The sequence below is a fragment of the Penicillium longicatenatum genome (genome assembly GCF_028827895.1).
Source record: "Penicillium longicatenatum strain IBT 33135 chromosome Unknown contig_1_segment0_segment0, whole genome shotgun sequence".
Lineage (NCBI taxonomy): Eukaryota > Fungi > Ascomycota > Eurotiomycetes > Eurotiales > Aspergillaceae > Penicillium > Penicillium longicatenatum.
Genome location: NW_026643119.1, coordinates 2176290 through 2201561, shown reverse-complemented (window position 1 = coordinate 2201561; position 25272 = coordinate 2176290). Strand labels below are relative to the sequence as shown.

The following is a 25272-nucleotide window of genomic DNA, read 5'->3' as shown; positions in this document are numbered from 1 at the left end:
GTGAAGGGATCAAATGGCTTATGTAATATTGACACTTGACCGCTCTGGACCCACCCAATCACCGTGGAATATTGAGCTGTAACTTTAGTATTATGAGTCTGAAATATTTCACCTAGACCGGGCCATCTGTGGCCTGGACGGGTGTCCCATTATCATTACCGTACGAGAGTTTACATACACGCCACAGTCTCATTGACACCAAATTATCAAGGCATGCTATGCCGTGATCGGCACCACAATTGAGAGCACTCAAACAGAAGGGGTGATGTTACCCAGTAGGTGTCAATATCTTTTAAAAAGTTTTTTTGCAGTTCCTGGTAGTTTCTCAAGTCAATACTCTGTTACTGGGATTTAGAGTATGTATGGATGTAGATACACTCCGTAGATACTCGCCAGATTGTAGAGGCTGATAATTGAACACCTTAAAATTAGGTGGACACTTCATTAGCCCATGTCTGAACTAGCGCGGTAAGTGCAAATCCGAGAAGATGCTTTTGTACCTGAGTTTGCAGGTGTTACAGAGCATATGGCCTCATTTTTTTCAAGCCAACATGCAAGATATAGCTGCCTGGATAGGTAAGAAAAGTCGCCGTATAAACACATTATGACAAGTACTTCCAAAACTTCTGCATTTTTCTATGCAACGAATTTCTTCTGTCGGCAGCTTCTATATTGAAATTAGACGACAACCAATCAATCAAGCCCGTTCTACGGTTGTATGATGGCAAGGTAATCTAAAATACTGTTAACATTAGTACATTTGACATGCACTGGCTACTAGTAATTTTGGTCCTCCTCAATGCTGGTAAGATATTTCACCTTTCCCGTTCCAACACACTAGATCAAAACGACGGGCAAACACCTGGATAGTAAAATCACTTATTTTTAATGCCGCTATGCTTATACAGTATCTTGGACTCACGTGCGTAGGTACTCGATACAATTATGACCTACAAGCACATGAATGATATTATAAAGTCCCGACGTTCGCATTAAATTTCCGAGATCTAGCCGATATGCATCAGTAGAAGTCCTGTGCTCTAATTACAGTTTTTCGGCTCTCTTTTGCCCCATAATTGAGGATACCGCGTCAACAAACTCCTTGCTCACAGACTGCTTCTCTTTCAGGCTCTTTGCTTGCCATTCAACGCGACGTCTCTTTGGGCCATCAGTCCAACGCTGAGACTCCGTCACCAACCAATTTCCGACATGGTCAGCCAAATTGTTCAAGTTGCGATCAAAAGGCATAGTATGCTCCCCATCCTCAATAACAACTTGTCTAACAGCGCCCAGTCTCATACCACCATTACCTCCAACACCAGTGCCTGTGATTCTCGCCCTCTGCTCCCGAACAACAGGGTTACCAAAAAGCGGCGATTTACCTCCATTCACATACAGAACCCAAGGCCTCATTCCAGGTAGTAAATCCCACCCCAACCGCATTTCTGGCCTGTAGAATGGGCCCTCGTAACGATCGGCAGGGTTACTATCAGGGACAATCTCCCGCTGTGCCAGCGTGACTTCATCAAGTCCACCGGGCTCCAACCCCACATTCCCTGGATTGTGCCGGAATACAAGAGACGCAATCTGATTTTTGGGTGTGGTCAAAGCCCAACTGCCAGCTTCTGAGTTTGTGCCTGTTTGAACAACGCCATATACTTTCAGCCGAGATCGCACCTTCTCACCCCACGCACCAGCACCCTGAGCCTTGACACCCCTGATTTCGGCCTCTTCCCGGGTGGGCCACGATTCCTTACGCTGCAACATCTGATACACCCATTGAATGCCCATCTCCCGTCCATAATTCGGATCAATGCCCGGCTCGACAAAAGCAAAAGAATGGAATAAAGTCGGGTGCCATGATGACAGACAAAGCAGCTGATTACATCCGACAGAATGGCCGAGACCAATGATCGGCTTCGGCATTTGAGTATGGAAATGGTTGATCATACTCCACAGATCGCGGGAATGATCGATCCAGGTTGGATCACAGCCTAGGTTTTCTAGGTTTGCAATTGCACTTTCGCCCATGTTGAACATGTCTGCTATCCATATCGAGCGGATAGTAACGTTGGACTTGTTTGTTCGGGAGAGTAGTTCGGCGAAGAATGGTTCGTAGATCTCTTTGATGAATCCCACGCCTCCTGATACGATGATAGTGATCGGGTCTTGGGTGTTAGATGATGGGGTCTCTGCCTTGAGCGGAATGTATTGCTTTACTGAGAGGCGGATGCCTTTCTGTTCGTCGATTATAGCGTGGGGGTACTCGCGGAATGGGGTAATTGGGATTAGATGGGAGATGATCTCAAACGGAAAATCCTTTTCGAGAGGGGTTACTGGAGTTGATTCCGCCATTTTGTTGCGATAACTGGAAATTCCCATGAAGAGAGTAAAACAGTTGATGCAAAAGAGAAATGTAGCGAGAATGCATTATCGTGCGGGGTTTGAGATATCACGTTTGGGGGCTAGTATGGTCACAGTGGGTTAATTATAGCGATGCTAACCCAATTAAATATACCTTGACCAAAATGATTCCTCAAAGGGTCAGCACCTCTGAACTCGGCCAAATTACGCAACTGTTGACGAGTGGTTCTACCAAAAACTTTAAACTTTATCAATCGGCAGGGTCCAGGCACCGGAATAAGAAACGTTGTTATATTGCAAAAAGTACCAAATCTTAAATCACATACAATACACAAGTGGCAGTATAGTATTTCTATGTCCAGGAACGTCAAAATGAATATAAAAAAAGAGGATCAAAAGCCCATCCACCAAATTAGTTGAGTTCGTTTAGAATATCCTCCGCCGCCTTCTCCGAGACCATGTACGTCGACACAGCTGTGAAAGTTCCAGGGATACGAGGATACACAGAGGCGTCAACAACTCGCAGCCCACTAACACCACGAACGCGGAACTTGGAGTCCAAAACAGCCATAGGATCCTCATCCGTACCAATAGGGCAAGTACACGAAGCATGATGTCCCCAAGCAGTCTCCATAATGTAATCATGGATCTCCTCAGTGGAGGTAATTTCTTTTCCAGGCAGAATCTCATCAACATCAACAAGCTGACGTTTGAACGCATCCCGCGCAACTCCAATAGCCTCAGTCATGGCAGTCAAATCTGCCTCATAGTCGCCACTGCCAGAGTCAAAGTAATTAAACACAATCTCCGGCATATCAAGTGGATCAGCCGAACGAAGCTTCACCGAGCCAGCAGTGTTCCGCGGGTGAGCCTTGAGAATCGCCCACGACCACCAATCATGGTGCTCAGTGATATTATAACTATACCCGGGGAAGTAACCACGGAAATTAATCGGGCCACCGAAGACGAATGCATCGAAGTCATTGTCCACGGCCGCAGAGCTCTTATACAGCATCGTACTAGCAAATCCATTCGAGGAATAGATACCCCTATTTCCGAGGATGGGATTATTCCACCGCTCGAGACACGGGTCTTCTTCGGCATCGTCGCTGAAGGTACACCCGTCCAGCGCAGTGAAATTGTGCGGGACCTGTCCCTGCACAGAGGTCTCGTAGTGATCTTGCAAATTCGTACCGACACCAGGTAGATCGACGACGACATCAATACCGAACTGCTGGAGTTCGTCTGCGGGTCCGATACCGCTTAGCTTGAGGAGCTGAGGCGAGTTGTACACGCCACCTGCAACGATTACTTCACGCGATGCGGTGACATTACCCGGTGTGCCCTTCGCAGCTGTGCCGGAGCGTGGGCTTGCGCGGAAGAGGTACTTGCCATCGAGGAACTCGACGCCGCTGGCTCGCGGTGTACCGGTAGAGTTATCAAAGGTGATTTTTGTAGCTTGGCAGTTTGTGCGAATGTCGAGGGGGTACTTCTTTGAGCCGTCGGTGTTCTTGGCGTCTCGGACAGCGACGAGGAACTCGCGTGGACCATTGCGCTTTGCGTTGTGGGTGGCGATTGGGACCTGGTAGTATCCGTTTTCTGTGTCACGGGTTCGAGAGTCGGCGTTGGCGTCGGCGGCTAGTAGAGTAGCGACGTTGAAGATGGTGTCGGTGATATTGCCTAGCGCGAAGGCGCCACCGAGTAGCATGTCTAGGAGCAGTGGATCTTCGAGGACGATGCTAAGTGGTGCGGTTTGATCGTGCAGCCAACCGTCATATCCGTGGCCTGGGAGGAGGGGGAGGAGGTAGTTGTTGTTCTCCATCTTCTTGAAGTACTTGCGCATGTTATCCGGGGCCCAAGATCCATCGCCTGTCAGTGTAGAGATGTAGTCGAAGTCAGATTCGAATGGGTACACGGTGACTAGGGCGTTGTGGGCTGTGCATCCACCGAGCGTCCCAGTACGCGGGTATAGGATTCCCTTCATTGTTGAACCCGCGGGCGGGTCGAGACCAACGTATTCGCCGCCATCGGGAGTATCATAGGTAGTCTTGTAGTCGAGTGCCTGGCGGGTATCGTTTGTATAATGACGCACAAAGTAATTCCAAGCGATAGCTGGATCCTCGGAAGCCTTGGCGGAGTATGCTGGGACGGTATAGTTGTTGCTATTGCCCTGGTCATCTCCAGCCTCGATCAATAGAGTCTTGTGGCCAGCGAGAGCAAGGCGAGCAGCCAATGGGCCGCCACCAGCTCCAGATCCCACAATGACATATTCATAGCCAGTGAGCTTGACGGCAGCTCCCAGGCTTGCCAGTGAAAGGGCAGCCAGGCCAAAGAGGCGTGGGAGAAGCATATCGATGTATAAAACAAAAAGGAAAAAATGAATGACTTGAGTTGGAAGTGATGGAGGGGTTAAAGAAAAGTCAGTGACCTCTACGGGACTGATTTACTTAAATTCATTTCTATGACGAAGGGGATCGCCATTGTGGTCCGGGGAAAAGACGGAATCGATTATAGCATACCCAGTATAGGGGTCAGGTGAGAGCAGGAAGCGAGATGATATTGGTGATCAGTAAAAATTGGAAAGCCACTATGGAGCACGTAGTTCAAAACAGTTCCGCTCGTAGTTTACTTTCAATACTGGACAACCAACCAAGAGCACCGGAGCAACTCCATAGACGACGATCTGAACTGTTTCAAGCAGGTCGACAGGCTAGTGGTTTAGCTGTGGGGCGGTACGAGGGAAAAAGCAATGTCCAAGCGCACATCATTTCAATATCAACCGAACCAACCGAGGTGTCAAGTTCTTGGCATCTACATGGTTGATATGTAGATACGACTTTTGCGAAAAGTACTCATATATGGCATGCATTAGTTCCTTGTCATGCATGCTAATTAAGTTTGTTTCCGATCAGATTGGCTAAGTGGATCTGACCCACCTGCATGGAATGGATCGGGATCCTGATCTCAGCTTGGAACGCAATCTACTCCACTAGAAGAGATTTATCTGGATTTCTTGTTTACGAGGATCAGGTTCGTCGGATCCTGCGGAAGGTGGATTAGAGACCGGGTCGGAATCCCGGTTGTGTGACATTGCAATGCTGTCATTCCTTTCCCTGCAGGCACATGTGGTTCTGTTTACAAAGCTGTAGTAGAGTGCATAGATATCACACATGTACTTTGCTGCCTAAGTCACATCGCTTCGATAGTACATGTAGTAATGAAGTCTATAATATTTGCTGTTCACGGACATTACTACAGAACAAGTCTAGTCTTGGCTCCTCGGTGCAAGGGCATTGGAAATAAAATCAATCCAATAGAATATACACCCGGCTTCATCCCATTCATAGCTCGTCCTTAAGGTCCTCCGCCGGCGGAGGCATCGGTCGACCGCTATCCGTGGCCAAATCGACGCCAATCTTCTTGCGCCACTTCTCCCATAAAGCGTGGAAATCCTTCTCCATACCACTCTCCATCTGATCAGGCAGAACAACGGTATATTCAACCAGGAGGTTACCAGGGTGATCCTCCTCATGGACGTGATCGTGGAGATGGCCCTCAGAATAATGAGGCATTCCCTCGCCATGAATTGTCTCAACAGACAAAGGCTGCACAACCTCTCCACGGTTACGACCAAGACGGACCACATGTCCATCAAGATGCGTCAAGTTGCGCGACCATCCACCCATCCAAGCCTCCCTCAACGAAAGCGTCTCCTTCCAGAAAAGATCCTTGCCCTTTCTCCTAAAAAAGGTACCATCAGTCCGCTCCTCATCATCAGCCCCGAGCTCCGGCTCCTTCTCATCCAGAATAACAATTAGGTCGCCAGCAACCCAGTCTGGGCTCTCGTCCGCCTCATTCTCAAAGACCAACCGCGTTCCCCGACCCATCCCCGGCTCGATACTAGCCGACGTCTCGACCTCCTTCCGCACAACACGGTTGCCCTGACAAACAGGACAGGGATTCTTGATCTTCTTTCCTTGTCCCGCACACTTATCACAAGGCATCTGCACCTGCTGGAACATGCCCGGCGCGAGCATATGCTTCTTGATCACGCGACCATGTCCTCCGCACTGATCGCAAGTCGTCACCTCCCGATCCTTGGATCCTGTTCCCTCACAATCATCACAGATCTGCTGCTTCTCAACTAGGAAGTTGATCTCGCGCCCCTTGTAGAAATCACGAAGCGGCAACGCAGCCTTCACTTCCATATCGGGTCCGCGGCGGTGTCCAGATCCATGTCCGAAATGACCACCACCGCCGAAGAAGCGAGAAAACAGGTCAAATGGGTCATTTCCACGTCCGCCTGCCGAACCACCTTGACGCTGTTGCTCAACGCCTTCATGTCCGTATTGATCGTAGACCTTGCGTAGGGAGGAAGTGGAGAGAACATCGTAAGCGTCTGCGATTTCGACAAATTTCTCACGAGCGGACTCGTCGTTACTAGAAAACAGAGTATGATCAGCATAACTACTCCAAGTATGGAAAACAAAATGTTCAAGCGCCGGTTTGGGTAGTAAAGTAAAAAAGATGGTTTAACTCACGGATTCTTATCAGGATGATACTTCTTGCTCAGATTCCGGTATGCACGCTTAATGTCTTTCTCCGAAGCGGACTTATCAATCCCGAGCACCTTGTAGTAGTCCTCGGCAGCCAAAACAACCACCGAGAACAACACTACCGCCAATGTGACCAGGAAACGAGTGAGGTGCATTTTAAAGACTTATGTCTGTGCAGTAGGTTTTGGAGATAGCTCGTAAAGGTTTTAATATCCGGAAGGTGCTGCGCAGTGCAAATTGAACCTCGGCGGTTTGCGCAACACTGCTAGCTCTAGCTGTGCGGAGCTTGTTGGAGCTGCGGTCTGGGTGGTGTGGAGGTTTGTTGGTTAGGTGATGGTCATGAGGAATGATCGGGCGCCCCGGGGTTGTTTCCAATAAACAAGGGAGTCAATGGAGTCGACCACGTATAGTTCAGTTTATGTTCAAGCCGCGTCGAACGGGACAAGTAATCCTTATCGCGATGAGGAACAATGTTCGGCCGGGTCACGTGTGTTATACATCTATGAAGCAGTACTGAGCTGTGAAAGAAAAAGAGTAGATGATGAGGTTTCAAAACAGTAATAAAATGGCAATATATCATTTTGATACTCATAATTAGGAGATTGAGATACTATAAGGGTATTCGCCGAGTAAATTGAAGATTTCGAGTGCCATATGCGCCGTCAGATAAACATAAAGATCCGAACCAATCGTGAATCATGAACTACATACTGCCTTAAAAACAAAAAAACATTACAGGATTAGCTTCAGTGATGTCCAGCCACATCAAAGATCTCATTCCGCCACGTGCGGCCCAATCCATGGGTCTCGTCACCATCCTCAATTGCTTCCTGGGCACGGGTAGCCTCTTCATGCCACGTCTTAACAATACTGCCTGGAGCGTAGACTCCCTTGAACACACCGCTGTCTGGAGGTTCCAAGCCAACACGAGTCTCAACATCATCATTGGCAGGTACCAGTCGTGCTAGCACGGCACGCACAAAGGTGGCCAGGTCTTGAGGGTTGGCGATGCGGGTGGCACGCAAACGCTCTCGAGCGAAGACCAGCTCTCGGTTCAAAGTAGAAGCGGCATTCACGATTTCTTCCGCAATCTTTCTTTCAAGGACACGACGCACAAGGTGCTTGAGGAAGGGCTTCGTCAACCACAGCAAGAACTTCCATTTGCTCTTCTGTACCTTGTAGTCTAGTTTGTGAATACGTACGCGGACTCCACGGAGAGTAAAGATGTGTTCTAGTCGGTCACGGCCAATCTCAATGTCCAGAGAAATGTCGATGCCACGACGGTCAAGATAGAAGCTAGCAACTCCTTCGTCTCTCAAGCGGAAGAAGAGGTGATGAGTCCTAAACCAGTAGCCAAACTCCTGAGCACTGATATTCAAACCGTTGAGGGACACACGGAACATGGTCTTGATGGCTGTGTCTGTTCGCTTCGAATGCTTTTTGACAATTTCAATCTCATTTTGTGTGAGCAGATGCATGCGGTAGGGCAGGAATGACGAGTAGTTGACCGTGTGACCGGGCTCCAGAACGAGATTTTCCAACAACAGGTCCATCTCAGGAGCAGAAACCTCCAGGCGAGGAATTGGCACGTACTGGATCATCCGTAGGATGACGGGGAAGGCGACATTTGCCAATTCCGCAGGGAAGTGAGCTTTTTTGCTGTTGTACGCATCCCCCGCATCGCCATAGATCTTCTTAATCGCATTGACCAGCTTGTAAACAGCCGGGTCATCAGGGACAGTGCGCAACGTCCGTTTAGCCTGTAGGAGGAAGCCATCCACGTCGTGACGAAGACGAGTCTCCGACCCGACCTTCTCCGACTGTTGCTGCAGCTCTTCCAGCTTTTGTGGGGCTGAATCGAAAAACTCCGGGTCGGTTAGCATGTCCTTCAGCGAGCTGCCTACTTCTCCCATCAGTCGTTCAAATTCGGGATCCTTATTCGCGTGACGTAGGACATCGTGGAACTTTTGCTGGAGGCGATCCCACTCCTTTGCTTGACCGAACGATCGCAGCAACCCCCAAAATTGATCCACCGCCTGTTTCAGGTCGGAATTGAGTTCAACATCTTCATGTGCAGCCGAGGCAGTGTCTTCAGCGGCATTAGCGTAGAGAACGGCGTAGCGCTGTACCAACTGGGTGATGGTGGAGACAGAATCCGAATAGTCAGTTCGCTCGCGGAGATTCAGGACGACTTGTTTAATCCGATGCAACAAAGTCTCTTTCTCTTGGCCTGCAAGGTGCTCACGGGCGCTATGCACGGCCGCCTCGCCAGTTTGCGCGACACCCTTGCCAGCTACTTTGACCGTCTCAACCAGTTCTTCCTGTACTTCCTCTCGCGAGATGCGGTGCTCCTCATCAGCACCGGGACCAGCTAATGCTTGCTCTTCTTCCTCGGAGGGTTGGATCTGCTCAGCGACCTGTTTCGAGGCCTCGGAGAGAGAGGACGCAGTGTCAGCAAAGATCTGGCGACCTACGGTGGCGACGTCATCGATAAAGAGTCGGAAGTCCGCGTTGGTCAGAAGCAAGCTTCCAATGGTGCGGAAGCTATCGTACGCTAATCATGCAAGTACCCCAGTTAGCAGATCATTGAGTACCCGACGGCAAAGCCCATTTAGCTCAGCTGTCAATCAGGCCAGGGAGGGGCAATGGAACGACCCACCTGCTTTAGTGTCAGCGCGCGCTTTCACGTGGGCCGCGGTGTTGGAGACCCGGGAGCTATCGAGGGCCACCCGAGATCGGGACAGGTGCCAGAGAAAGTCCTGCAGTTGATCCTGGCTATTTTTGGTGCGCAGGAACTCAATGCAGGCCTCAGTCAACAAGCGCACATCGCGTACCAGCTGGCGACCGTGGCTGCCGATCTCCTGATTCCGAAGGTTCAGTACGTCTGAGGCGAGCAAGGTGCGTAGATTGGCGATTGCCTGTTCCGTGGATGGCATGTACCCCTCGGACAAGGCGCGGAACATCTGATAGGAATGCAGCTTCTGGTGGAGTTGACGCTGACGGGCAGTGTCGTCCTCATAGCGAGGGAGAAGGGGCTCCGTCTCGTTCGGCATAATTGATGAACCCTTTTTTGGGCCAGGGGCATATGCGTCTGGTTGATTAGTTGAGCGCGTTGATGAAAGAGGTGTAAGCCCAAAGGTTTGAATTGAGATCTACAAGGTAGGATTCCAAGATTGTTGTGGCCGGGACGTCAAGGGAGGGGGAAAGAGCTCAACCTGTTTTGGTTCGGCATGATGACGACACGGGTCGTGTAACTGTTTGCTACGAGGATCGCATGACAAATTTTGAAGGGAGTTTGTACTCCAATGTTGGATAATGTTCGAGCATACAGAGAGGTCCAATGTACTCAATTCTCAAAGGGTAGTATCATTGCATGTGGCTAGAAGGGTCGGAGCCGATCGGGGCGATCTGGGGAAAGCTATAGCTTTTGCATGTGGGAGTCTCGGTCCGCTACCAGTTGCCCTAAGGGCGGGTCTATGCCCATGAGGTTCGAGGTTCGAGGTTTATGCTTTTTTTTATGCCAAATTTTCCCCAGGGTTCAGGTCCATGATCAATTGATTCATACCTTGGGCTTACCAGGGATGTGGTCGTTTGGCCAGTTCTTGCGCATGCCAAAGTAGATCTACATTGTAGGTACCGGGCACCACCACCTCGTGGAGTTCGTATCCTGAACACTCGACCGGCTTCATTGAATGCAGACAGATCGAATAAATCCACCGAATCGCCCGATTAACAATTTGTTTAACGACCGGTCTACAGTGTTCCGGATTGATAGAGAATTTGTTCCATGACGGATTCCACGCGTAGATCTCAGCAGGCTAAGCGTTTATCCTGCAGTTTGGAAAACCGTTGGGAACCTCTCGGCGAGACCACAATGTTGCCATGCATGGGCACCCGGCAAGGGGTCCAATCAGCGATGCGATAAATTCTTTCATAACTCCGAATGACGGTGGGTTCGTGTTTCCAAAAAAAAAAAATCACGCAAGGCCGTGCTGGGGGGCGACAGATATAATCAAATGTCCCTGTCGGCGGAGAAGACCATTCAGAGCTCAGAAATCCTCGTTACTAACACAGCCAAAAGATGAAACCGCTCACCGGTCAGCGATTTCCCTCTCCGTCGTTTCCGCCCGATATCATCCTTCCCTATCACTTGGCTTACACGGCGGCCTCCGCCTACCGACTGCTCTGCCCCCGCTCGCTCCCATCTCCGATGTATGAAGATCAAGTCCGTTGGGGGCTAGAGGATTCGGTGAGCAAAGGCCCTTTGTAAAGTGGGCAACTTCTCCGTTTTCTAGAACAATACAAAAGTACCATAACCCTTTGTCTCAATTTTGGTTGGTTCATTTTTAGCTGTTAATTAAGTCTGGCACCGAGAAAGCTCCACTTCGGCACCATCTGCGGCTCTGGAAGCTCGCTGGAGTGGATGCGGATGGCTGGGCGGGATCCATCATTCGTCTCTCCCCGGCCTCATGAACCAATGAGATCCGCTGAAGATTTGTCCACGCGAGTACATTCGGAATTCAGTTTGAGAGCTACCGTGTACATTTCTTTCTCGGAATGTTATGCATGCAAGTCAGATAAATCCCGCAAAATTGGCATCCAGGACGCGGCCTACCGTGTAGTATGTATTCTTGTGGGAGACATGGGCTGAGCAGGATATAGATCGTCGTGCAGAACACGACAGGGCGGTGTATCATAGTCCCTGCAACCAATGAACGTCGTAGTTGCCACTGTAGCAACCATGTTTTCTCTTCAACAAAAAAATTCAATCTCCGCAATTACTCCAAAAAAGACTCGCCTCAACTCCTTGCTGGATCTGCTTCCCGAAAAAGAAAAGAAGCTTTGTGAGGGATCCAGACTCCACCGGGATAATTTCAAGCACAACGGTTCGCTGCCATCACCGAAATATCCACATCTGAACCTCCTGGGACCCCCCCCATCCCTTTGTACCATCCCCGACTCTTCCCGACCCCCAAATCATGTCTCTGCTTTTACTGAGTGGCCTTGTCCTCGACACGCGGTCAAGGCTCCGGCAAGTTCCCTCTTTACCTCTGTCGGAATGTCCTGGATGATGTGCGCCCAAATGACCCAGGGGAAGGCTAGCCTGTTCGCCCGTGTACATAAAATCACACGGAGCTCGCCCCATCTCCAACTCTCTTCTTTCTATCATTCTTCCTCTACCTCGACGACTAAGCTATTTCGCTCTTCGTCTGACACAATGGCTCGATTTTCTCCTCAACAAAGCCGTCCGGTCCATGCGACCCCATTCATGAACCACTCGACTACCCCTTCGTACGTACTAGCTACCTTATGAGAGAAACAAAGAAAAAGAAAGAAAAAAATGAAGCCTTGTACTGGTTCAACATTGTTCAACCATGTAGCATTGGTCTATTCAATGATCCTCTTTCCATCTGGGATATTCACTAACGCCGTTCTTGCTTTGCTTCATATAGAGATGCCAACTATGACACTGCCAACCCTTCCTACATTCGCAAGTACCTGCGCACATATGGCCTCACACCTCCTCGCTCCGAGAGCTACGAAACTCAGAAGACTCGCTGCCTGGCCCAGTTGGGACTGAAGAACACTCCCATCGATAAGTTCCTTTACTTGCAAAATCTGCGCAAGAACAATGTCCACCTGTTCTACCGCATGGTCACCGACCACCTCCGGGTATGTAGACAATGCCATGGCTATGCCCAAAAACAAAATACACAAACAAAAAAAGACCGAGGCTAATCACCACTGCAGGAACTTACTCCCCTCATCTACACCCCTGTTGTTGGCGAGGCCTGCCAAAGGTGGTCCGAGATCTACCAGGCACCGGAAGGTAAGAATCCCCATGAGTCATGACGAAATCAACGAAATAGATCCGGGGAACTAATTTGGCGAAAAATTAGGTATGTACCTGAGTTGGGAGGATCGCGGTAATCTCGCTGCTGTGATCGCCAATTGGCCCCAGCCGAATGTGGAGATCACATGTATCACCGATGGTTCTCGTATTCTCGGACTTGGTGATCTGGGCATCAACGGTATGGGTATCCCCATTGGCAAGTTGGCTCTGTACACTGCCTGTGCGGGTATTCGTCCCGAGGCCACCCTCCCCTTGACCCTCGATCTTGGCACTGGTAACAAGACCCTCCGGGAAGACCCGCTGTACATGGGTAGTCGCCGTGATAAGATCAGCGCCGAGGAGGAGCGGGAGTTTTTGGATGAGTTGATGGCGGCTCTCACCGAGCGCTGGCCTGGGTAAGTTCTCCCCATTCACGTCATCCCGGCGGATCTTCCGAATCCTTTGACTCCGGAATCCCCCGTGGAGAAACATGGCTAACGAAGCTTAATTCTTATAGTATTGTTATCCAATTCGAGGACTTCAAGAACCCCTTCCCCGCACTTGAGCGTTACCGGGATACCTACACCTGCTTCAACGACGACATCCAGGGTACTGGTGCTGTCATTCTGGGCGGTGTCATCAACGCTGTCAAGCGTTCCGGTCTGCCTTGCAAGGATCACCGCGCCGTGTTCTTCGGTGCTGGCTCCGCCGGTGTCGGTGTCGCCAAGCAGATTGTTGACTTCTTCGTCCGTGAGGGCATGACTGAGGATGAGGCCCGCGCTTGCTTCTACCTCGTCGACACCAAGGGTCTGGTCACTGCTGACCGTGGCGACAAGCTTGCCGACCACAAGGTCTACTTCGCTCGCGAGGACAACAATGGCGCACAGTTCAAGACCCTGGAGGAGGTCGTTGACCACGTCAAGCCCACCATTCTGATGGGTCTCTCCACCATGGGTGGTGTCTTCACCCCCGAACTGCTCCGCAAGATGGCTGACTGGAACACTACCCCCATCATCTTCCCCCTGTCCAACCCCTCCTCCAAGTCCGAGTGTGACTTCGAGACCGCCGTTGTCAACACCGATGGCCGCTGTCTCTTCGCCTCCGGTTCGCCCTTCCCCAACTCCACCTTCACCAATGCCGCCGGTGAGACCCGCACCTACTACCCCGGCCAGGGTAACAACATGTACGTCTTCCCCGGTATCGGTCTCGGCAGCATTCTGTCCAAGGCCGTCCGTGTCACCGACAGCATGATCTACGCCTCTGGCGAGGCCCTCTCCAAGGCCCTTACCGCCGAGGAGCTCGAGCGTGGTCTGCTCTACCCTGACATCACCCGCATCCGTGAAGTGAGCGTTGTCGTCACCCGCAACGTCATCCGCGCTGCCCAGGCCGACGATGTCGACCGTGAGACCGGTCTTCGCAAGATGTCCGACTCCGACCTGGACCTGTGGATCAAGTCCCGCATGTATGACCCCCACACCGAGGTCCGCTCCCTCGAGCGCGAGGTTGGCCACCTGCTCTCCAGCCTTGGCTCCCTCTCGCCTCTGCTGAACGGTTCTCCCACCGAGGAGAAGCCCGCTAAGCTGTAAGATTCTCATTACCTTACCACACGAGCACTTCTCCCCCGATGACCATCATCATGACGCCATGTTCGATCAACTACCCCATCATGCGTGCCCTCACCACAACCAAAAATAAGCAATTTGTTCTAATCGCAAGACTTGCTTAGGACCACTGCATGATGTGCCTTGACATGCTTCATTCTCATCATTTTTATTTCTTCATTTTCTGGTTTCGAGCGCGCTTCTCTTTTTATTTTTCAGCTTTATCATGTTTTTAAGGGATGGATACACGGACACTTGGTTTTCTTCTCATTTGGAATACCCTTTTACTTCGTTTTTGGCTCTCGCAATTGAGTGTCCTATGCATTGGGTTTAGGATCAAAATCATCTTGAATGATCAAAAATTGAACATACATTTATCTCAAATGGCTTTATCTCTTCTACGTGTAATACATGGACTTGATCTTGATTGTATTTAAGTATAGATCCCTCTTGAGCCTAGTAGAAGGGGCGTCGCTTAGACCCCGCCGGCTCATAGTCTCCATGAACCTCGGGATCAATGCACACATTGGAGCTGATCATTACGCAAAATAACTTTCTTGTATCGCAAGTACTGGGAGTCCATCCGTGAATTATGGACTTGGTGCAACCTCGGCCATCATCAGAAATGATTAGAAACATGAAAGACAGAAACGAATCCTGAAGAATGACATAGTACGATATAAAGTCGGTGTTTGAATTCCTCCGTTTTACATCGGATCACGGATAGGGTCCAGGAGTGACTTATCATTGCCGAGAGGAGGATAAATCTAGAATCCAGGGAGTTTGCACCAACGGGTCCCCTAGAATCACATCTGGCTCCAGATCAAACAAGGTCCACTCTGCAGGATTGATTTCTAAGAACTTTACTCAGCATCCGGCCCAATTAGACTCGAAACGGCAGATCCACTATAGAGACGGAGCATCAATCTCTCCGCGTGGCCATGACTAAGAGGGACCGAGGTTGGGCCCGCGTTCTTTATCGTTTGATGGACATAGAAATCCTTGTTTTCCCTCTGGCTTTCACTGAATGATTAAAATTGTTCAATGCACTTGTGGAACTTTTAATTGACCGAAATAGACGGTCAGTTGATCAAGAGGCTCATCTTTATTTCCCGAAGAGCCGCTAACCCTCTTTGATTAGATTCTGCACAGTACTGTACGTTTGCGCTTGTGCATATCAGCCAATCGCAGGACTGTGAAGCACACACCCCTGCCCTTTTCTTTACTTTGAATCAAAGACCCCTGCAATAGTACAAAAGATGCCTTCTCCATTGGCAGACCCTGTCAAGCTCCCCTGTGGACTGGTTCTCCCCAACCGTCTTTCCAAGGTACACTACATACAAAAAAATCCATACAGTGGAACGCGGACACTCTACTAACTCATCACAGGCGGCAATGGCTGAGATGATTGCCAAAAGCAATACACCAAACCAAACCCTCTCCGATGCCTATGATCAATGGTCACAAGGTGGATGGGGTAGCATCCTCACAGGTGCGCGAACTTCAACCCCAAAACCCAACATCAGGGACCAGAACTAATCCCACACAAATAAAGGCAATGTTCAAGTCGATGTAAACCACCTAGGAAGTCCCTTCGACCCGGCCCTACACGCCGAATACAAAGGCGAAGAAAGCCTGGTTGCCTTATGGAAACACTATGCCGACGCATGCCAAAAGCACGGCACACCGGCTATTGTACAGGTCTGTCACCCAGGTCGCCAGTCGTTCCGGGTCGCAGGCCACCGCGGCATCTGGGCGAATACCATCGCACCCAGTGCCGTTCCCATCAACCTGGGTAGTGGTTTGCTGGAGCGCTTTATTACAGCTTTGGCTTGGACGTCACCGCGAGAGATGACCGGTTCAGAGGTTGAAAGGGTTATTTCGCAGTTTGTTGATACTGCGCGGCTTATGGCTGATGCAGGATTCTCGGGCATTGAGTTGCATGGTGCGCATGGCTATTTGATTGGTATGTTCCATGGCTGGTTTTCAAGCAATGAGAATGGTGAGCTAATGGGATTCATTACAGACCAATTCCTAAGTGGAAAGGTAAAGCTTCTCTTCTCTTTGCCTTCAACTTCTGACATGAAGTTTTCCACTCAAACCAATACAAGAAAGAGAAACATACTAACGACCCATCCAGACAAACCTCCGCACAGACGAATACGGCGGCACGCCCGAAAAACGCGCCCGCTTCGTTCTAGAAATCCTAACTCAAACCCGCAAAGTAGTGCCAAGCACCTTTTGCATCGGTATAAAACTTAACTCGGCAGACCACAGCTCTGACACCTTCGAAGAAACAATGACACAGATCAAACTACTCGTCGACGCCGGCATCGACTTCATGGAGATCAGCGGCGGGACCTACGAGGACCCCAAGATGATGGGATACCCCACCAAAACTGAGACCGAGTCAGCGCCAGCACCAGCCAAGTCAGAGCGCACGGCTGCGCGGGAGGCATTCTTCCTTGAATTCGCCAAGGAGGTGCGCATGCGGCACCCTGGTTTGGTGCTGATGTTGACAGGCGGGTTCAGGAGTCGGACCGGTGCAGAGTCGGCGATTCGGGATGGGGCCTGTGACCTTGTGGGGATTGGTCGACCTGCTGCTATTGATCCTAAGCTTCCTTTGTTGTTGCTTGATGAGAGCGTTGAGGATGAGAAGGCTGCGCTGCGCTTGAATAAGGTGCCTCCGCCATTTTACGCCCGGTGGTTGCCCAGGAATTTGATTGGGGCTGGGGCTGAGAGTGTAGGTTTTCCTTTCGATCTCTTGGCTAATTTCGCTAACACTTTGTCTAGACTTATTACTCCGGTCAAATCCAGCGGTTGGCAAAGGGTTTGGCTACTGTTGCGCCGGCCGTGTAAAGAACTTTGGACATTGAGATTCACTGCTCCTATACTGTTCGGCAGGGATGAATATTCCAGAAGCCTTAGAATACATTTTTCTGTTTAGTATTATTAATTGTTCAAGTTATTCTATTAGTCCTTCGAATAGTGGTATATCATCCTTCACTTCATCTTGCTTCAGATGTTCCAATTGTCGATACAGCTCTTCATTACCCTTTACCAAAGACTCCACATATCTTGCCGTTTCATCTAGGATGTACTTTCTTGTAAAGTTATTCCTCTCAAGTCCAGGTACCGTCCGGCAAAGATTCCGATATCCCTCTCCAACAGCATCCCTCCTCTTCTTCTCCGAGCGGCAATGGCAAAGAGTCTGCCCAGGCGTCTGTGTACACTTCCGTTTCTTCTTGTTTGGTGGCGCCACATCTTTTCTCTCATCTGGCGAAGCCGATGAGGCCGATGATGTTGGCGTCAAGGCAGGTACGGACATGGGCACAAAGTTCGATCGTCCGTTATCGAAATCTAATGAAGCATCCTCATTTTTGAAGATAATCGAATCCCATTTCCCAATATTATGACTGGTGGAATATTCCAAAGGATCAAATTCCATACTGCCGAGGATGTTGATGTCGATATCGCTGCACATGTAGGTCAAATCGCGCTTTAAGTTCTGGACCATTCGGTCTTCTGTCCACGTTCCGATCGGGCAGGAGAAGCCATGGAAGCAGAAGCTAGGATCAGAACCCCATTGTAGGCCGTCGTCTATGGACCCGCGCTTTTTTGTGTAGTGGCGTATGCCGTTTTGTCCTGGGCAGCACCCTTTTGCTGGATCGTGGGATTGTGTGAATGGATGACCTGACATCTTATTGTGTTGCTTGTTTCTGTGGTAGGGGAAGGTAGAAGGCCCGATCGATTGGGAACTTAGAGTGGAAGCACGATTGATGTAAGAAAATAGGAGATCTGAGAGCGAGTCTTTTAGTGGCTATTGATTCGGGCACAATGTGCGTTCCGATTCCGAAGATCGGCAGTGATTGAGATCAGAGATAGCGATACATAGTGTTGGGACCTAGAGTGCTAGTCAACTTCATTTAATTTCGCTGATCTTCTGCATGGCTTGCGAGGGCTGGAATATAATAGGCCCCCGGTGGCCCTGGAAAGACGTCAACACCGGGATGCACCCGGTTTTCTGTCTAGACCCGGGTGCGTTCCGGGAATCCACTGAAGCGATCATTTGACCTTGCGAGAGCATATTATAGTATTACAATACCGTGGAATAAGAGATTTAATTTTCCATAGCCTAATACCTCAATATACCATTCTATTCCTCAGAGTCGCATGTTCGAGTGTTCACTTAGTTGCTTCCAGTATAAGTCCACGTGATGTCTTCGGGTTTGTTCCGGGACTCGCAACACTTGGCTCCTCCTCCCCACGTCTTGGGTGATATCAATACCCACCATCATTCCATGAACTTAAGTCCATTGAATGAGAGCACATGGAGGCTAGTGGACACGGAAACCCAGAATATGGCATGTGATTTGCACCAGGTGCCTCCGGATCTCGTCCGTACGACCCGGATCTGAAGAATGCGGGATCCCAAAATTGAAGGATCCACACCGAAGATATGTCTTCAAAAGACAGCACAAGGGTGAGTAAGCGAGGTATTCCACGTCGTCGCAAGGTTGCACTAGCCTGCGAGACTTGTCGGGAAAAGAAAGTGCGGTGTGACGGGGAGAAGCCGATCTGTGGACCTTGCTCCCAGCGATCATACTCGATTGACCGATGTGTCTATAAAATCGAAAATGCTCGCTCTGCTAGTAACGATGCATACTTGAAAGTGCTTCACGATCGGATTCGAGAACTCGAGGAAATATGCGCGCAAAATGGCGTCAAGACTCCCGTACCCGTTCCATCTGCCTCACAAACTGTTGGAGAAAATGAAACCAGCGATATCAATGAACAAGGACCAAATAACGGTGACTTGGATGCGGAGTCTAGAGCTTCTGTTGCTGCGGAAGGTTTGCTTGGACTGGGATCGCATGCCCCCCTTTCACAGGTTTCTTCGACGCCTGCCGCACCAGAGACGACCCCGCAAACATATCAATCTCCTCTACATTCATCTCAATCGGTGACAAGGGAAGCCGAGTCAAATGTTTCATCGCATGAGATCCGACGCCGTCATGGGTCACTTCAATTTTTACCTGCACACATGTTCTCTTCTTCATTAAATTCCCACGGCAGTGTGACGGCAATGGGCTCGATATCCGTTGCAGACGATGGGGAATGCGCTGATTCACCACGAGAACAATACTATGGGAACTCATCCGCGGCCTCTTTCATGCGTCTTGCAAGAGACTCGGTGCCAATCCGGTCTTATTTACAAGCATTGAGGCGAGCAGACCATGATACTCCAACGACTTTGAATAGAGACACGGGGCTTTGGCAAGATATGAACACCACAGCAACCCCGTCAGGGTTCCAGATCAGTGATTTTTCACTCCCACCTCGACCATTGGCAGACCATCTACTTGAATGTTATTGGGAAAGGATATATTGTCTCTATCCGTTTTTTCACCGGCCGAGCTTTGAGCAGGCATACGAAAATCTCTGGGGCTCGGCCAAGTGGCCGAAGCCTAATTTGCCGGATCTGAACATTGGGCTTGGAGGATCGTTTGATTCTGGGGCTCAGTCAATTGTCTTCCACACTGCACTGAATGCCATTTTTGCCTTGAGCTGTCATTTCTCTGATATTCCCGCTGGGGAACGCGAGACTGCGGCATATTCATTCTTCCTTCGAGCCAAACGCTTTATTGGTCTAGATTTACTAGATACAGGCACAATTGGCGTAGTTCAGACTTTTCTTATTGTTGCGCTTCTTCTTCAGAGTACCCCGTATACAGACAGATGCTGGAATGCAATCGGGCTCGCGTGCCGAGTCGGCCAGGGGCTTGGCTTGCACGAAACTACGACACAAAAATCAATTACACCTTTGGAAAAGGAGATTCGGCGTCGGACTTGGCATGGCTGTGTCATGATGGACATGTTTGTTTCTCCCACTTAGGCTGTCTTTGACAATCACTGACACTGCATGTAGGATTTTGAGTATGACCTACGGCAGACCAAGCATGACATCTCACATATCGCCTGTATACCCTGTTCCCCTTCCTGCGATGAGACCCCAGTCCGAAGCTGAAGATCCATGTGCGCTTAGTGGACAGCCTTGTGATCATAAGCTAGGCCATCTCGCGTTTTATGTCTCTACGATTGAGCTTTACAAAATTCTCGAATCCATCCTGGCCGATGTTTACAACGCATGGCAGGGTCAACCGCATCATCAACGCACCATCTCCGTCCAAGGCACCCGGCAAAATAGTCTAGATGTCATCATGGAACTAGATGATCGGCTCTCGGCCTACGAGGCCAACATTCCTCCCGTGCTTAACTGGACTACTCCACGACAAAATTTCAGCCCTGAAAATCGCCCACAACCTGTACTTCAGCGCCAGCAAAATGTGCTACGAGCAAGGTCGGATTGAATCTCTCATAAGTAGCACTCTTGCTAATTTCATGCAGGTTCATTCATCTCCGACTACTCTTATATCGTCCCATGTTCACCCAGCTTTGCTCTGAGGAGCGCATGGATACCGCCCGGCACCCCGGTGCCGACAAAAACGCAAGTACATCACGGCTAGAAAAGAATGTGATTTACACTTCCATGTCTGTGAACTGCGCTACAGCATGTGTGACGGCCGCCATTGAATTAGTCTCACTTGTATACGGGACATATATGACATCTCTTACGGATGCCTGGTGGTACAACGGTTTTTGTAAGTGAGCACTGACAAAAGAAAAGCACGAAGGCTAATATCTCAATAGATACATCCACCGCAGGATTTGTCCTGATAATGTCTTATTCCTGCTCCTCGATCTTGAAAAAGATCGACTCACGCACTATCGCCGACACATGGCGTAAATGCGAGAAAATCCTTACTCACATGGCATCATTCAGCCTCTCAGCACGTAACTCGCTGCAGTTTCTCCAAGTAACACATCATCACATCGTGCAAAACTACACTAGTATGTGCTTTGCCTTCGTTTCTAAGACAATTACTCACATTTATTACAGCAGCTTCACATCATGAGGGACATGGACCATTCCCCACGTGCCATTCGCAGCAGAGAAAGAATACCCGGACAGAAATTTCACCTCTGACCACCGAGATCTTGCCGGATGAAACCGTCCCCCGTGATTTGGATCATGATGGTTTGGGTATCAACCCTTTGACAAGTTGGGATGAGATTGGTCTGGGGCAAGAGGAGTTCGGGTTCCTTGGGAGGTTTGATGTGCCTGACATTGCTAGCTGGTTCCCTGATTTACCTGATCCTACTTTGCCGACCTAGAATGGTACTATCAACGTACACTAATTCCTCTATTACCTCCGCATACATTTTAGCAACGATCCTTACTTGGGAATCAATTACGAGCATGTGACAAAAGAACAGAATAATCTATTATTGTACTCGTTCACTCATATATGCAGGGGGCCGGTAGACGTTGGTCTACTATATAGCAAGATGCGAACACATTTACAAAGCATCAAAAAGAGTCATATCAGCATGACTCCAAAAGGTTCCAGACATATTCTCCAACGTCTCGAAATCCGGCATCCACATGGGATCACTCTCATCCTGATCAATCCAAGGCGCAAGCTGCAGCGCCATTCTAACAGCATGACCCGGATCATCAGCCGGATAAGTCCCACCACCGCCAGTTTCAGGCGCCAAGCCTGACGGGTTCGACACCGGGAATTTCTCTCCACTCGGCATTTCGGAGGTAGGATTATTATTCAGAGAGACACCGCCATGCTGGGCGGTCATTAGCTCCGCAATGCCAGTATTGCGGGCCGTCTCGTTCCCCTGTAGCTTTTCCATAGCGGCATTCACGAGTAACTCGAAGGCGTCTCTGTACTTTTTGACCCAGGATGCTCGTTCACCCATTACGAATAAAACGGTTGAGCAGGCGCGGATGTCGTTGCTCATGCTTACGGACCAGACTTGTTCAGTGTGGGTCCATAAGGCGTAAAGGAGGGTTATACCCGCCATGAAGACGGTTTGAACAGCTAGGAATGAGTGGCCGTATTCGAGAGATTGGTGGAGGCGTTTTTGGGATTGGCAGATTTGCCCGGCGGCGCGGAGACAGATGTGGTAGTATGGGTCTGTGATTGGGAGAAGAGGTAGGAAAGGCTGAATGAGAAGTCGGACGGCCCTGTGGTAATGGAGCATTGGGTAGTCGAGGTCTGGGCCACTGAAACGTAGTAAGGCGGATTCTTTCCATTGTTCGAGTTCGAGGTACAAGGGGTCCATCTTGGGTCGTAGGGAAGATATAAGACGGTCGGCACGATAGATCTTGTGCAGAATTCGGGAATCAATGCGGCGGAGCTTGAAAAGATAGATTGCGAATGTGAGATTCGTTGTCTTGGTAGGGTCCAGGTTTTGTGACGATACTGTGAGTAATGCGGGATCTTCTACGTCGTCGTCGACGTCCCATGGCAGGTCGAGGTCAATGTGGCGATCGGAGACACTGAAAGGTCGGCCCAGCGACATTGCTACAACTCTCTCAAGATAGTAAACTGTCCAAAAAAGTCTTCGTCGCATCTGTGCTGCGAATGGGTCCATATTGCTTTCGTTTGCTTTTCGATGAAGGCCAAGGTCAATTGCTGTACGCATGGCAAGTCCAATCATGTACCACATTCCATGACTTGAAGCAGTACGCAGATGATATACAACGAGAAGAACCATCGCTTCGATATTCTCGATAGAACGTGTATCACAAATCGTTGGCACGTATTGCAACGCAGTGGCATAATATCGCTGACAGAGGACATTAGCAGGCTGAAGGACTCAAAATATAGCATTTCCAACTTACCTCAGGCTGTGTATACACATATGGTTTGTTGCTAGTTATTTGAAGCAGCATTGTGGAACCAATAGCATAGATCAAATTAAGCTTAAATATCCCATATCGATCAGCCTGTGTGAGGTCTTCTCGCTTTATTTTCGCCAGTCGTCCTCTATCCTCATGGAGCTGCCATGTTCGGTTCCGATCCAAAAATGGATATCGGGAATGAAGTCTTGTGAAATATGTCTCGAGAATCCTTGATCCAACTTCGTCGTTTGGGAATTCAATATTGGCCGGGTCTCTAGCACGGGCACAGCCCCGTCCTGGCTGAGGTTGCGACTGGCTTGTGTCAGGCGCCGCCGTAGTCTGGGAGACACTTCCAATCCCAGGATTTGGACTTTGATGCATTCTCGAGATGAACTGGTTCCAGACACTGGTTTGAACCATCTCTCCGAGGTTAGCAGCCAATGAAAGGCCTGAGCTAGCTCCCACATATGCAGGTGCTTCAGACGAGGTTAATGCAAGGAGACCCACAATCTCGCCGACGGGATTGTTATCCAAGCCAGAAGTCGTGGTTTGCGGAGTAGTCTGTCCACCCTGTGGAGACCGAAGGGAGGGCGTAGCGTTTGGAACAGTGGCATTTTGAGTCGGTGGTGGTTCAGGGTGACCCAGTTTGCCTTCGAGAAATGCTACGCGCTCTTCCAGTGCGCGCGTATAGCTATGTCGAAGTTAGATGGATATCGTTGATTTACATGTACACAGATGCTCACTCATCATGACGACCTGCGTCTTCTCGTATGCTGGTCTTGTCGCACGTGACTCCCGCCTTCTGACAGTTGGAACACGTCGGGTATTCATTGTCGCACTGCATCGAAGCCGCATGAGCATGTTACTCAAATGAGAAAGTTAAACCTTGAACTAACTCTTTGTTTTCGTGTTTTGCAACGTGTGCACGCAGTCCTCCCGCGCTTTCGGGGATTGTATTGAGATGTCGGACTGGCGAGCCTCAATGACGTAGGGCTATGTCCAGGCGCATACATTTTGACTCATCACGCAATTTCAAGTGGATTATTCTTCAAACCCATATGTTCTGTCGAAGCCTCTAGTGCTGTAAGTTCGGAGGTTGCGAAATAGATGTCGGAGGGAGAACTGACATGAGCGGAAGATGCCGTGCCAAGACCTCAATGCGATGCTACGCTACTGAGTCAAGGCAAGCAAGACTTGAAATAGGTCAAGGAATCAATCGAGGTCAAATCTCTATAGGCATCGTGACTAAGTAAATAGGTATTCAGGATATTATCATATTAAAATACCAACGCTTCTGATGGTATTCAGGTTACTATACGTACCGTATTTTCTTTGACAGGTGGGGATTCGTATTCTGGTTGCCGCCGATTCTATGAGGGCGCTCGCTCACTGAGTAAATTTCAGTCTGGGCTCAGATGCACTGAGCACTCAATGGTCATGATTGGCTGCTCGCTTACACCCCACACCATTCATTACTCAGAGGCCTTTATTGACTACCCAGTCTACTTCTAGTCTATTCCTAAAGTAGCTTCTATTCTCCACACTATGCATTGAGCTGTTGACTTTTTGATAGCCCTTAACCACCGCACTATATACTTTTTGAGGTGATTGATCTATTATCTCTGCTTCTAACATTAGAGCGTAATGACATAACTTAAAGCACGCCATGGTACTTAGCACTAGTCAGCGAAGGAAAAACGATCCATTCAGTGATAAAATAATAATATAACTCAAGCCCCCAACTTTAGCTCAAATCACATACATTTTTTTCTCTCGCCCCTCCTTCTTCACTTACTTCTAAGACCTGAATACGTTTTGACATTATGGGCCAGAAAAACCTTGTTTGCTGAGATAGATTAAGTCGCTAAAGAATTAGGCTAGTAACGACAGGCAGAACATGGCAATGTCTTTGGCGCTTATTAGAGAAATTCCAGGCATAGGAAAGGCGACATTGAAAGATCCTTAGTAGATAAAAAGAAGAGCCCTTAGTTCTTGATAATAATTCTACACGCGCCTAGGCCTCAATTATTCAAGAAACCACGAGAATTGTATATGTGATGTCTTACACAAAAAAGTAGTCTTTTAAGTAAATACTTCTCTTTACATAACATCTAAGATTGCAGTATTGCTCATGCCTTTAATATCATTTACCTTCCA

The 25272-nt window shown here is 49.3% G+C and overlaps 9 protein-coding genes across 9 annotated transcripts; 3 read left to right on the top strand and 6 right to left on the bottom strand.

The window, feature by feature from the left end:
* Window positions 1-1044: 1044 nt before the first annotated feature.
* Window positions 1045-2355, bottom strand: N7484_001584 (uncharacterized protein; the record flags this gene model as incomplete). The annotated part of the gene is made up of 1 exon (XM_057112004.1): window positions 1045-2355. The coding sequence occupies one exon, from the start codon at window positions 2353-2355 to the stop codon at window positions 1045-1047; it is 1311 nt and encodes a 436-aa protein (XP_056976741.1).
* Window positions 2356-2776: 421 nt separating this feature from the next.
* Window positions 2777-4714, bottom strand: N7484_001583 (GMC family oxidoreductase; the record flags this gene model as incomplete). Its single annotated transcript, XM_057112003.1, has 1 exon — window positions 2777-4714. One exon carries the CDS (start codon window positions 4712-4714, stop codon window positions 2777-2779), a length of 1938 nt encoding a protein of 645 aa, XP_056976740.1.
* A 991-nt stretch (window positions 4715-5705) lies between these two features.
* Window positions 5706-7075, bottom strand: N7484_001582 (uncharacterized protein; the record flags this gene model as incomplete). The annotated part of the gene is made up of 2 exons (XM_057112002.1): window positions 5706-6804; window positions 6906-7075. 2 exons carry the CDS (start codon window positions 7073-7075, stop codon window positions 5706-5708), a joined length of 1269 nt encoding a protein of 422 aa, XP_056976739.1.
* Window positions 7076-7666: 591 nt separating this feature from the next.
* On the bottom strand, window positions 7667-9973 carry N7484_001581 (uncharacterized protein; the record flags this gene model as incomplete). Its single annotated transcript, XM_057112001.1, has 2 exons — window positions 7667-9474; window positions 9580-9973. The coding sequence occupies 2 exons, from the start codon at window positions 9971-9973 to the stop codon at window positions 7667-7669; spliced, it is 2202 nt and encodes a 733-aa protein (XP_056976738.1).
* A 2006-nt stretch (window positions 9974-11979) lies between these two features.
* Window positions 11980-14339, top strand: N7484_001580 (NADP-dependent malic enzyme; the record flags this gene model as incomplete). The annotated part of the gene is made up of 5 exons (XM_057112000.1): window positions 11980-12212; window positions 12374-12593; window positions 12672-12750; window positions 12821-13169; window positions 13271-14339. 5 exons carry the CDS (start codon window positions 11980-11982, stop codon window positions 14337-14339), a joined length of 1950 nt encoding a protein of 649 aa, XP_056976737.1.
* A 1274-nt stretch (window positions 14340-15613) lies between these two features.
* Window positions 15614-17213, top strand: N7484_001579 (NADH:flavin oxidoreductase/NADH oxidase family protein; the record flags this gene model as incomplete). Its single annotated transcript, XM_057111999.1, has 6 exons — window positions 15614-15682; window positions 15744-15846; window positions 15910-16320; window positions 16381-16400; window positions 16495-17097; window positions 17148-17213. The coding sequence occupies 6 exons, from the start codon at window positions 15614-15616 to the stop codon at window positions 17211-17213; spliced, it is 1272 nt and encodes a 423-aa protein (XP_056976736.1).
* Window positions 17214-17319: 106 nt separating this feature from the next.
* Window positions 17320-18054, bottom strand: N7484_001578 (basic helix-loop-helix domain-containing protein; the record flags this gene model as incomplete). Its single annotated transcript, XM_057111998.1, has 1 exon — window positions 17320-18054. One exon carries the CDS (start codon window positions 18052-18054, stop codon window positions 17320-17322), a length of 735 nt encoding a protein of 244 aa, XP_056976735.1.
* A 759-nt stretch (window positions 18055-18813) lies between these two features.
* N7484_001577 (uncharacterized protein) lies at window positions 18814-21590 on the top strand (the record flags this gene model as incomplete). Its single annotated transcript, XM_057111997.1, has 5 exons — window positions 18814-20231; window positions 20284-20715; window positions 20763-21016; window positions 21066-21266; window positions 21316-21590. The coding sequence occupies 5 exons, from the start codon at window positions 18814-18816 to the stop codon at window positions 21588-21590; spliced, it is 2580 nt and encodes an 859-aa protein (XP_056976734.1).
* A 186-nt stretch (window positions 21591-21776) lies between these two features.
* Window positions 21777-24128, bottom strand: N7484_001576 (putative C6 transcription factor; the record flags this gene model as incomplete). The annotated part of the gene is made up of 4 exons (XM_057111996.1): window positions 21777-23060; window positions 23116-23806; window positions 23859-23953; window positions 24012-24128. 4 exons carry the CDS (start codon window positions 24126-24128, stop codon window positions 21777-21779), a joined length of 2187 nt encoding a protein of 728 aa, XP_056976733.1.
* Between the last annotated feature and the right edge of the window lie 1144 nt (window positions 24129-25272).